Here is a 13483-nt window from a genome sequence, read left to right as displayed (position 1 = left end):
TGGGCCTAATTAAAATATTATTTTTCCTCATAATATCAGCCTTCATCATTTTTAAAAATAACAAGATATTCCTGGACTAATCAGTGAGATAGATTCTTAATGTCTTTCTCTCTCTCCTCTCATGTAAATAAATTTACATAAAAGTCAATTTTGATTTGAGATTATTCTTAATTGAGGATTGATAATAGTTCAATCCTCTGGCAACCAACTTTTAATATATTGAACCCATAAAACCCCTTTTTCCCTTACACCTGCCAGGAAAGAAAAAGCCCCACTGCTCACTGTTTCCTCGATCCCTAACTTGTATCCCCAGGGGGGGTCACTTCTTCTGGGTCTCCCTGGTTGGACACACCTGACCTCAGTCTGGGTCAGAGGCCAGTCTTCCGGACACCAGGAGTCTCATGAGGCAAGAAGTGAGGATGTTCAGGGATGCCATAGTGCTACAAGGTGTCCTCCTTCTACGGATAAGCCTCAGGTCTTGTTGTTAACCCAATCGAAGGATGGGACAGTAAGACCAAAAGAGATGTTCAAAATTTTCCTTTTTAAAAAGGAAGGAGGGACACAGATATATGTTAAATTCTCACACAACAAATAACAAGCCATGAGGTCACTTGGAAATAACAAAAGAAAGATTATAAATCATTTCAGAAAGACCTAAATTCAAATTCAACTTCAGACAATTTCTAGCTTTGTGATCCCAGACAAGTCACTTAACCTCTCTTTGCTTCAGTTTCCTCATGTAGAATGGGAGTAATAACAGCCCCTGGGTTATCATGAGGCTAAAATGAGCTCATATTTGTGTGGTGCTTTGCAAACTTTAGAACTCTGTGTAAATAAATGTTAGCTATCATCATCATCATTGTTACTATAGGAACACACTGGTGCTGGGCAGCCCCAATTTTCTGCCACAGGCTCTCTCCAGCAATTCAAAGCTGCTGCCCATTGACTGGCTGAGCCCTCATTCACTCTACTTCCTGTGTGCCTGGTTTTTACTCACTCACTCACCTGGACCAGTGCCTCCTAGGACTTCTTGCTCAGGTCTCCATAATGTTTTTCCTCTCTCCAACAGGGAGACCACCTCTGTTTTGGAAATGAAGCCCTATTTGTGGAAACAGACTTGGACAGGACAGCTAAGAATTCAAACCCTCGTCTTTGCCTTAGCTCAAAGACAAGAGGGCTTGATGGTGGAACCCAGGCTTTAGAGGGAAGATTTGTCCAGAGGTCCTCAAAGTTCTCTAGCATCCCCTCTGAGGGGCTCAGGTGTCTCCACTCCTCCACAGTAAAGCCCACCACTGCATCCTGGAAGGTCACTGACTCCCAGAACATCAAATACTTCCCTGCCATCCAGGGATCACCAACATATGGATCAGGGAGAAGACCCCAAAAGGTCCATTGGCAAGGGTTAATGTATCCTGCCTGCATATTTGGGGATCGCCACTCCTCAAAGCAATTCACACAAATGGAATCTCAAAACCTGAGCTCTGCCCATGATTGGACAACAATGCAAGCCTACTCCCTCGACTGGGGAACTTCTGCTGTAGCTCTTGGAAGGCCAAAAATAAATTTCCCAGTTATTTCAACCAACATGTATTCATTACTGCTATGTAGTTAGTCAACAAGAATTTGTTAAGCATTTACCATGTGCCTGGCACGATGCTGGGCTCTGGAGATACAAGGAAAAATGAAAGATGGTCCTTGTCCTCAGGGGCCGCTAGGTGGTGCCACAGGGCACACAGTGCCCATCCCAGAGACAGTAGAACTACTATTTTTAGCTACATTGGGATAAAGAGGAAGACTGAGGAAGGAATAGACCCACTGCTCTGGGGTAAATTTGAATAATGATAATAAAAATAATAATTAATAATAATAGCTAGCCTGAACATCAGATTTTTAAGGTTTGCTTTTCATATATTATCATATTTTTGAAGTAGGGGATACTGTGCCTCCTCTTTTACTTATAAGGAAACTAAGGCAGGAACTGGGAACCGAGGTGGTACAGTAGATAAAGTGCTGGGTCTGGAGTCAGGAATACTCATCTTGAGTTCAAGTCTGGCCCCAGACTCACTAGCTGTGTGACCCTGGGTATGTCACTTCACCCTATCTGACTCATTTTCATCACCTGTAAAATGAGCTAGAGAAGGAAATGGCAAACCATTCCAGTATCTTTGCCAAGAAATCCCAAATGGAGTCATGAAGACAGGAGTGAAACAACTGAAAAACAACAACAAAATATAAGAGGAGGGGCAGAGGAGAAGTCATATGGTATGGGGGTGTTCAGGGAGGACTAGCACCTTTGTTGTGAGGACTTACTGAGCCCTTCTCAGGGCTGCTCATCCACCTTTGGTATGTGTCTGCCACCCAGCACTCACCTGTGGCTCCAAGAAGCTGAAGCATGGGTGGTGGCCACATGGTACAAAGGATTTTGGCAGATGGGCTAACCCAGGTCAAGGGTAACCAATGGCCCATAAACCCATCAGTGAGTTAAGGGGGCATCTACCTGAGATTATGAATCTTCCCCCAGCAAAGGCATGAAGGAGAACAATTTGGTGCAACAACCACGAAGGCCACTGAAGCAGGTGCTATGAAGTCCTTTCAACTTGATTAGACTTTGAGGATGTCAGAGTCATCCACTGCATCCTGGGCCATCACCAATTGTTCTGTCTTTTGTCTTGCCACTGGATTTTGGTGATTTAGGTTAAGAGAATGAGGCTAATAATTTTGGGTGACTCTGCTTCACTTCAATCCAATTCTTTCAAGTCCAATCCAATCCTTTCAAAACAGGGAGGAACCAATGAGGGGTCATTCTTTTCTAAATCTGAGTCTCATTAACTGGGAGGAACTGGTAGCTAAGGGTAAGGGCCACTCCATTCTAGAGTCTGTGACAGAAGGAAAGGAAGTATGGACATGATCTGATGTGCCTCATTTCTTGCCTGGCTGCAATATTCTGGGACATATCCTCCCCGCCATCCCTCAGAAAGCACAGCAAGGAAACCTTCATCATCCTAGAAGATCCCATTAGCCTTGGTCTTCCACCACCTGCCTGCCCTCTTCTCCTGCAGATTGGAGGCTGGAGCCATAATATCTAAATCTCCATACAAGTAGAAAGTTCAACTCGGACATTTCTTCATTCCTCACCTGTCTGAGTACCTGGCACGTACTAAGTACTTAATCAATATTTATTGACTGCTAACAACACCGGTGATGCTCAAGTCATGGCAGATGCCTCACTCCATTCTTCTAATGGTTTGATGTTTGAGGATGTCATTGGCCAACTCTGCCACCTAAGGAAACCTTTTTAGTTTAGCTCTTATAGTACTCTAACCTTCCCTTAACACTAAGTAGTGTTAGTCAAATAGTTGAACTCAAGTGAGTTTGGGAGTTTGGGGGGGACAGTAGACTAGTTCTTAGGTGGGAGGGGGCCACATCCTCTTGTGATGACCCAGATGCTTATGGAAGAAAGGACAAGAAAAGCAGCCTCTTTCCAAAGCACAAATAATACATCTGGCTTTTTTTCCACAAAACTTTTTTATATATCATCATATAATATGTAACAGAACAATATTATAACATGTGATTTGTTATCAATATGTAATGAATTATAACAAATCAGCTTATCCAGGAGAAACAAATTCCCACATTAGCGATGTTCAAAAATCTTCATCTCATTCTTCACTCCCACCTACCTATCATGCAACAGCCTTGAAAGTCTGGTTTTTGCACTGTAGATGTTCTAATGGGCCACATCTATATTGTGAGTTAAAACAGATCATTTATTTCCTACACAAAGTAATTTGTCTGTAATGTTTTAGCCTAAGGGATAAAGGAAGAAGGGGAAAGTCAGGAATCTGATTGGAACCTCGATAGATGATTGTTTTTGTTGTCTTGATACATTCCCCTCTGGAATCAGGGAAGCTAGAAAAGAGTTTCAGCCTTTAAATCAATTGCTTTATGGAAATGTAGGACCCAAGATTAATGGCCTGGCAGCTGTCAGGGACAATGCTCACCTTCATATTTAACCAACTACACAATAACTGTAAAAGCTCTTTAGGCAAAGAGGAAGGTGTGACTCTTTGGGCAGAACCATTTCTGGTTCCATTTAGAATGATAGCATCACAGCTGTCCCATGTTAATTGGGCAATGAACCCATCTAAGAAGACTGGGAGCTTCTCGAGGGTAGGGACCGTCTTTTGCCTTGTAAAGGGCAGAATGCGTAAGGGGTAAAAATAAAAGGTTGGACTAAATTATAAGAGTATGGCCACCAGGACTTTAATTAATTCCAAATGATTTTTTAGCAATTTATTTATAAAAGAGAGAAAGAGTGAAAGTAAGAAAATCAGAAAGATGGTAGAGTAAGAGATCTAGCTTAGCAAGCTAGACTATTGAACACAAGTATAACATGAAAGCATCATTAAAACATTTAAGAATAACTATCTATGTTGCTTCTTACTTCTAAGTCAATGCACATCTTGCAACAAACTTGCTTAAACTTCTAGTACTGAACTTTAGATAAACATTCCTAATTCACAATAAATTCTAACATTTTCTCTATTCCCTAATCTACAGTTAGGAAGATTAGTTTGTGAGTAATCCTTAAACTATAATTAATGTGTTAGTCAATTAGTTTCATTTCTAACTAACCTACACTATACAATGTCTGACATTTCTATTGACAGTCCTAATTGAACATTTCATAACTATTTTACACTGACCCTATCTAGAATTGAATTTCCCTGTCACTATTCCCTCCCTACAGGTTAGTAGGCTATTCATTATTGGTTAGTAACAATACATTATATATGTACAAGGTTTTCATGTGATGTTCCTATGAATATGAGTACTGTTGAACTTACAAGGAATCTGAGTTCTCTTATTTAGTACTCAAGTCTATTTACATCTCTTTACACTATGTACATGTGATATGACTTTACTATGTCTATGTGTTGGATTTATGACCTAACATTTACTGTTTGGTTTAACTAACTTTCTTCTTCCAGAATCTCTCTGTCAATCAGCTTATATTCTGTTGCATGCATTCTAGTTTGTGCGTTTCCCTTGTGATTTGTGTCTGAATGTGAAAACCTTGCACTATTCAAACCTAATCCTGATCTGCTGATCTTCTCTCCTTGTGATTCTTCTGATGATGTTGTCCAAGTCACATAGGTGTTGTCACAGTTCAGGTCCTTGTACAGTCTTTTTGTGCAATGTCTCTTGTGTTGTCCTTGTGCTGGTCCTGATGTCCCAGTGTTTCTGGAACTTTGGAATCTTCAGAATCTTATCTCTCTTCTCCTTTGCTGGATACACATCTTGCCAGTTGTCAATTTGATTGAAGAATTCCCTGGATCAGGAACCAGTGTGGATTGTATAGTGTTGTGTTAAATTTTGTGTTGCCACAAAATTTTCTACTTATGAGATTTTTTTGGTGTTTGAACTTGTTTTTTGATGTTATTAATGTAATGTTCATTCTTTTTCACCACTGCTGAGTCCTGATGGGCTTAACTGTTGGTCTCCATGTATGAATGAGGTATTATGCTTTGAGTTTCTTGCTCTTGATATTTCTCTATTTCTTGGCTATCTGTGTGATCTTGTGTTTCATTCATCTTTGTATCTGTGTCTTGGTCTCTTTCTGTTGAGGCTTTATTTCTAAGTGTGATCTTTTCTTTTGAGGATCTATTTCTATGTCGGATTCTGTTTCTTGTGTTTGAGGCTGAATGTTCGAATGAGGTCTTGACTTCACTGAGGACTTTATGTGCGAGTAATGATACCAAGAATCTTTTTCTTTGATTTTTATAGATGTAGGTGTAACTAGGATTATTTCATATGGACCAAACCATTTTGGTTCTAACACTGATCTTCTTGTGAAATTTCTGATATATATTTTATCACCAGGCTTGTAATTGTGTAGGTTAAAATCTAGTGGAACTCTTTGTTGTATTAATGATAATTTCTGCAATTCTTCTAGTCTTTCTTTCAGTAAGGTGACATACTCATTGATTTTGCACCCAATTCCTAGATGTGATAGGTAATTTGTGTCTTGTGGTGCTTTCCCAACCCACGGTTGTTGTCTGTACAATAGTTCAAATGGTGACAAATGTGTTTCACTATTGGGTTGACTTTTTAAGTAGAAAAGTGCCATAGGTAAGACTTCTGGCTGTTTGAGATGACTTTGTGTACAAAGCTTCCCTATCATTGTTTTAAGAGTCTGATTCGTGCATTCCACGGCTCCTGAGGACTGAGGTTGATAAATGGAACATAAATGTCTCTTAATTCCTAGTACCTGGTAGACTTGCTGTAGGACAGAATTTGCAAAGTGACTACCAGAGTCAAATGAAATGACATCAAAAATAGAGAATCTTGGAATTATCTCCCTCAGTAGTATCTTTGCTGTGAAAGCCGCGCTATTTTTCTTGGCAGGGAATGCTTCTGGCCATTTTGTTAGTTTATCCACTATCACAAGTATGTACCTATAGTTTTGACATCCGGGCATCATGACGTAATCTATTTGTAAGCACTCGAAAGGTGTGAATGCCAAAGGTTTTCCTCCATACGCTTTTGTTTTAATTATGGCCCTATTAAGTTGTAGGCACACTCTACAATTCTCACACACTCACTTTGCTTCTGTTGTCACGCCTAAAGTGATCCAGCTCTTGCAGATTGTATCTATAATTACCAATACTCCATAGTGGTCTCTTCTATGAATTTCTGCACAAGCAATGTGGTGCAGTAATTTCAGCAAAAATGGTTTTCCAGAGATAGACATCCATACTCCGTTTACTAGATTGGCTCCAAGATTTTCTTGCCAATATTTCACTTCCTTTTGTGAATAAGCTTCTTGCAATTGATCTTTATCTACTAAGGATAAGTGGAATATAGCTTTAGGTCCAAATATAGCTGCAAACTTTGCACTGATGTCTGCCCTATAATTGCCCAATTGTACTGGTCCCACAAGCTTTTGGTGTGCTTGGCAGTGTATAACAGACAACTTTGAACTCTAACTGTATGGCCTTCAATAATTTGCTTATTGGTTTCCCATATGCTATTGCTTTCCCATTTGAATTTATGAACCCTCTATTTCTCCAGATTTCCCCTGATGTATGGTCAAGACCAAAGGTATATTTTAAATCTGTAAAAATATTCACGGCTTTGCCTCCAGCAATCTGGAGGGCGCATGTCAAGGCCAATATTTCTGCACCTTGAGCTAAGATGTTTGGCTAAAGTGCTGCAAACCATAGGGTTTCATTCTGGGTTGTAACTGTGGCTCCTGAAAATCTTTGCCCATTATGTTGGTAGCTTGAGCCATCGCAGAAGAGTGTGAGGTTGGCTTGGACCATGGAGGTATCTGACAAATCATCTCTGGTCTTTTGCATGATCTCTAGTGTGTCACTACAACTGTGAAGGGTATCCCCTTCTAGTGGTAACTCAGGGATGAGAGTCACTGGGTTAATGGTCTTGCATTTATGGAAAGTCAAGTTCTCATTTGTTAGTAAGATTGCTTGGTACTGGGAGAGATGTTGTGCTGTGAAAGCTTGCAGATTTGCATTCCTCAGTGTGGTTTCAAGTTGGTGCTGGGAATACAATCTTAGCTCCACTCTCAGGACTAGTTTTGAACTTTTCCTAACCATTAGAGCTGCAGCAGCAATAATCTCTAAACAGGAAACCATTCCTTGCATAACTGGATCGAGAGTTAAACTGTAATAAGCTATGAGACTTAGATTGCTACCTAAGTATTGCATGAGCACTGCACTGGCAATTCCTTTATCCTCGTGGATAAACAGATGAAATGTTTTTGTTGTGGTCTGGAATGCCTAATGCAGGAGAAGATAGAATTGCTCTCTGTAACTTTTCAATGGCATTTTTGTGTTCCCTTGTTAGCTCCAGTGGTTCTTTGGTGTCTTTCCTGGTTAACTCTGTTAGAGGTTTTGATATGAGAGAAAAAACAGGGATCCACTGTCTACAGAAGCTGGCCATACCAATAATTGCTTGGTTTTGGGTTTTAGGTAAGCTTAATTTCTGTGTATTCTCTATTCTCTTCTTGGACATGTTTCTAGTACCATCTTGCAATGTGAATCCCAAAAACTTGATTTTATTTCTAACCCACTGGATCTTGGATTTGGATATTTTATGACCTCTCCTATACAGTTCCTCTATGAGATGAATGCTGTCTCTCTGACAGATATTTCCTGTTGGTGACATTAGTAGGATGTCATCTACATAATGTACCAGTTTGCTGGCCATGAAAGATATGCATTCAAGGTATTTTTGTTATATCTGGCAAAATATGCTTCCACTATTTATGAACCCTTGTGGAAGACAACTCCATAATAGTGTTTTGTTCTCCATTGTGAATGCAAATAATTTCTGGCTGTCCTTGTGTACAGGTACACTGAAATATGCACTGGACAAATTGATCATGGTGTACCATTTAGCATTTGGTGTGATTTCTGCAATTATTTGGGATGGACTTGGAACAACAGCAAGGATTTGTTCCACATAAGAATTCATTGCCCTGAGATCTTGTACCATTCTCCCCTGGGTGTTCCCTTCAGCATCTAATTTTGCCTTCTTTATGGGCAAGATAGGAGTATTAAATTCTGAAAATCCATATACCAATATGCCTTGATCTAATAAGCTTTTGATAATTGGTTTTATTCCTGCCACAGCCTCTTTGTTTAACTTGAATTGAGGAATCCTAAGTGGTGACATTCCTCCTTTCACTTTGATTTTCACTGGCTTAGCAGGTAGGATCCTACCCACGTCTGATGAATTACTAGCCCAGACGTCTTTGGGTAGTGTATCTGGAATTTTATAGATGGTATCTTGTTCCAGTACTAAGGTGGTATGAACATCTGTTATCCTATCTAAGCACAGATCTGGATGATGTTTTAGTGACCTTTTAGGGAGATGCAAATAGATTTTAACCATCTGGCTCACAATAGATGGTTGCGGCTAATTTGCATAGGATACCTCTCCCTATGAGGTTGTTTGGGAGCGATGGTAAAAACAAGAATTGATGGTCAAATTCTATTGGACCCAACTTCACCATTTTGGGCTTGAATTTTGGTGTAGATTGGGGTATTCCTGATGCTCCTTTCATTATTACTGTTCCAAGCATCTCACAGTCTCTAAGGAGATGTTTTAAACAACTGACATCTGCTCCAGGATCAATGATCCCTTCTAATGATTCACCATTGATTTCTATTGTGATCAGTGGCTCATTAGTGGTGTTATTGTGCAAAGAAAGTATCTCATTCTCTTCTACTTGTGACTGTGCAGTAATGGTTTCAGAATCTAATGCCTCTCTAGTAGGAGATATACGGTAGTCTGGACATGAAACTACTTCCTGTAAAATGGCTGCCCCCATGTACACTTCCTGTTGGGTGCTTGATTCTGCCCCTCCCCCTTGCTGCTGAGTTTCTCTGACTAGAATGGAATCTTCAGAAACTGACAAACATGGCTGCTCTTGAACAACAGTTTGAAATCTAACTTTTTCTCCCCTCACTGTAGGGCTTGTAAGTTTCCTCTCATGGTTTCAGGGAAAGATTTAGGTGGTTTTTCTCCCCTTCCGCCACTCCTGGATGTCTCGGCTCTGAGCGTGAGGTACTTTGCTGTTATTTATGCTCACAGAGGAGATGTCTGTGCCTGCCAGTCCCTGAACATTCTGAAGCCTGGAGTGTTCAGCTGCCTCAAGAAGTGTTTCTTTCCTGGTCGTTTTAGAACTGAGAGACCTGCTACATTGTTTCTGGGTTTGAAGCTTTGAGCTTCAGGGTTTAAACAGGTTATTATCTCACTCATTGATGTTATAGAGGTTTCTGACTTAGACTTCTGAGCTTGAAACTGTGTTTCTCTTTGGCTCTCTATTACAGTATCGGGTCAACCTTAACAAAGTTACATTTTTCTCCTTGGCAAAACACTGTTCCCGGGGCTGGTCTTGTTACCAATTCTTTCCCCTGGGCGTCTCTCTCTGTTCAGCATGGCTTTTAGTCCACTCTCTGCAACAAAGTTACTATGGCTATTAGCTTTAAGTCTGAATTACTTCTAGCTAATCCCTTGCCATGTTTTTTCACCTCTTCCACTGAAGGCTGTGATAACTGAGTGTTCTCCACAAGAGATTGTTTCTCCCCATAAATTTCTTTATGGAATTGCCTCAATTGATCTTCCTTGTAATTCAGCAGTGGACTTCTGTCTATTCTCTAGTGTGGTGTACTGATTTCCATCACTAGTGCCTATCTTTAAAATGTTAGCCTCATTCTTCTTTTTGAGCTCTCTGCTCTCTCTATAATCATTATTCTCCCTTGACTGAAATGTATTAGAGATTAAACTTCATGCCATTGTTGGCCTGGCCCCCAACTTCAAAAATTTCTCCTAGCTGGCTCGCCAAAAACTGTTATAAAGAAAGAGACTCCTAAGGGAGATATGGATACCATTGAGGTGGATATAACAGTATCAATACTGTGTATTGATTCCAAGGCAGAAGAGTGGTAAGGGTTAGGCAATGGGGGTTAAGTGACTTGTCCAGGGTCACAGAGCTGGGAAGGGTCTGAGGCCAGATTTGAACTCAGGACCTCCTGTCTCTAGGCCTGGCTCTCCATCCACTGAGTTACCCAGCTGCCCCCCAAGGTCAATCTTAATCTTCTCAAGCCTGGGTCTTCCTGGCTTGTAAGAAATAAAATGGATATCTCTACCACTATCCTGTTTCAGCCTCCAAAAAAGAGGGTGCCCTTCCAGGCACTTCCTTTTTATTATTCTCTCTATGTCATTACACTTCCTATCTACATGATTAAATAAGAGGAATCATGGGAAATGTAGTTTGAAATGTCCACAGGAAGTTAAGATCAGAGACCTCAAAATTGGTTCAAGGACTCCCAAATTTCTAATATCACAGGCTGTAGAACCTGCTCTCCATCCCCCGGGCCATATTTTTAGATCTCATGGGTAATCAAAACAAATAGCCTACATCTAAATTCTAGCTATCAAGACAGCAAAATTTGTACTTATATATGTGATAAGAGAGGATGTTATTTAATCTCATAAAACTTGTATCATTTGCATCTTTTCTCCTGACCTCCTCCTGGAAGTCCCTGAGAGCTGAACAATACTGACTCTTAGAAACTGACAGTACTGGATGTAACCTGACAGAAAAACACTCCATTCCCAAGTTGTAACTCTGCTGTAAAACTTGACAGTGCGAGGAAATTTCTAGAACTTCCAGGAAGATTTGGTTTTCCTCCTTGCCATGGGAGTACTTTAGTCCCAGACTCCTTGTGTCAAACTGAAATATTCAGCTAACAGAAGGATCTCCACCAGCCCATTATTCTCCAATCAAGTGTTTTATCATTTTCTGATTTAAAAGAAAATGTTCCTAATAGATCCAGTTATTAACCCCAGTATATTGGCTTTAACAATTCAAGCCCAGGGATTCCAGACTCCCAGGAGAGCCCTGAGTCTACTCTCAAAGTCAAAATCATCTCCTATCTTTGCATCATTTTCAAATCTGAGAAGTCAGCTTTCTATGCTTACATCCCAGTCATTAATAAAAATATCAGACATCGCCCAGGAAGCCCAGAGCCCTGGGGCACTCCACTTAGAGACTCCTCTACACCAGCTTTCTTTCCTTCTTTGGTCTACTGGTATGAGAAACTCTAAGAAAGGTAATTCCCTCCTCTGATACAGAGCAGCAGCTTGCCTGTGACTTTGAGTTTTAGAGAGGGATCCAAAGCTCTAAGGGATGAAATGACTTGATTAGGGTCACACAGCCAAGATGTATCCAAGGTAGGACATGATGCTTTAACACACTCTCCACTGTGCTTTGCCATCTATAAACTGACAGCACAGTCAAGAAGGGACTCTTCTTTGGGACCAGTCCTGCGTCCATTCTTTTAACTTCATTTTCACCTAACTAGCATTAATTTTTTTCTCTTCACTCCCATCCCTTCATGACTCAGTTCACCTAACTGCAGGGTCTTTTAGCTCTGGGCTCTTTTTTATTTGTCCATAAGAAAAGTGTGAGAGCCTCCTTGATAGTTTGGCGATGCTGTGTCTGCAGCATCCCCTGCCCTACCAGTCTATCCCCTGTCCAAAAAGTGTAACAAGGGATCCCATGGAGCTGGCGTGAAGGGTGGGGAAGGGGAGCAAGTCATTTCAGTGACTGCACTGAGCCTCAGGGCCACATCTGTAAAGAGCTGGATGCCCTGACCCCCGAGATCCTTCCAAGCTCTAAATCTATGATCCGGCACTACCTGATCTAATGGTACACGCTGACTGACTTTGTTCTTGTTCAGTCATTTCAGTCACGTCCAACTCTTTGTGACTCCATTTGGGGTTTTCTTGGCAGAGGTACTGGCGGGCTGTGCCCTTTCCCTCTCCAGCTCATTTTACACGTGAGGAAACTGAGGCCAACAGGGTTAGTGACTCGTCCAGGATCACGCAGCTGCTACGTGGCTGAGGCCAGGCAGGGCGGGCGCTCTCTCCACCGCCTCCCCCAGCTCCCCGGGATACCCTAGAAAAGGCTGGGAAGCCTGGTAGCTCCTCCCTGCGTCCCCCTCTCCCTCCCTTAGCCAGCCTCGGTCCTGGGCCCCGGTAGTCTCTTAGCTCGGCCCCTCCGGCTTTCTGCGGTCCTTCCCTCTCAGGGCTCCTGGGCCGCGCTGGGGCTCCGCGGCCCTTCCTGCGTTCTCTCTCCGCGCCTCGGTGGAGCTCTTCCTCCAAACCCGCGTCTCTGGGCCGCTTCCCCGGTCCTCCCTCTCCCCCGCCGCGCCGCTGGGCCTTTCTCCCTTGCAGGGGATCCCTTCCCGGGCCGCTCCTCCTCACGTCTGCCCTCCCCACCCTTCTCTGCGCCCCAAAGTCCTCCTCCCTCCCCGGATCCCCTCGGCCGGGGCTCCACAGACTCTCCAGCACAGCCCAAGTGGCCGCTTTGCTTTCCGGGCTGCCCATGCGGAGCCCCCAGCTTCCAGCGCGGCGCCTTTGCGCCTCGCCTGGAGACGCGCCTGGTGGGCCCTCGCTGCCCCTCCTGCGCGCTCCCGGGGGCTGGGCTTCAGCACAAAGCCTTTGGACAGCTCCCGCCGCCGGCCACAAAGTCTCCGTAGGCGTCCCTGGCTCCAGGGAAACGGCCCAAAGGCGGCTGCGTGACCCTGGACAAGTCACTTGGCCTCTGCCTGCCTTGGCCCTCTGGACGAGGAGGCCCCGAGGGAGATGCGGCCCTTCTAGGGTGCAGAGGGGGGCTAGAGGGCTTGCTCGGGACGAGGCCGTCTTCCCGTTCATTCTGTGGCCAGGAGGCAGCAAGAAATGGACGAGCCTAACGGGGCCGTGTGCATGGCAGCTGGGGACCTTGGCCCCGGAGTGCCCCCGGGAAGCCCCTCGCCCTCTCTGGGCCTGCGCGGTCCACGTCCAGGCCCTCAAAGCCCCCTTGGGGGCTTGGGCTTCCCTCCAGGTGACGCAGCAAGGGGTCTGAAAAAGAGCCGGGGGTCTGAGTGGACCGCGAGCTCAGGGAGAG

The 13483-nt window shown here is 43.2% G+C and overlaps 1 protein-coding gene across 1 annotated transcript in view; it reads left to right on the top strand.

Annotated features, from left to right (window-relative positions):
* The window catches only part of LOC123239462 (zinc finger protein 345-like), a 51112-nt gene extending 37993 nt beyond the window's left edge, over positions 1 to 13119 (top strand). The window contains exon 2 of the mRNA XM_044666738.1: positions 12624 to 13119. Coding sequence (XP_044522673.1) covers positions 12624 to 13119 — 496 coding nt within the window. The remainder of the gene's footprint in view (positions 1 to 12623) is intronic.
* Positions 13120 to 13483: the final 364 nt, after the last annotated feature.

This window comes from Gracilinanus agilis, chromosome 3 (assembly GCF_016433145.1).
Source record: "Gracilinanus agilis isolate LMUSP501 chromosome 3, AgileGrace, whole genome shotgun sequence".
Taxonomy (NCBI): Eukaryota; Metazoa; Chordata; class Mammalia; order Didelphimorphia; family Didelphidae; genus Gracilinanus; species Gracilinanus agilis.
Note: the sequence above shows the minus strand (reverse complement) of the source record. Positions and strands in the feature narration are given on the sequence as shown.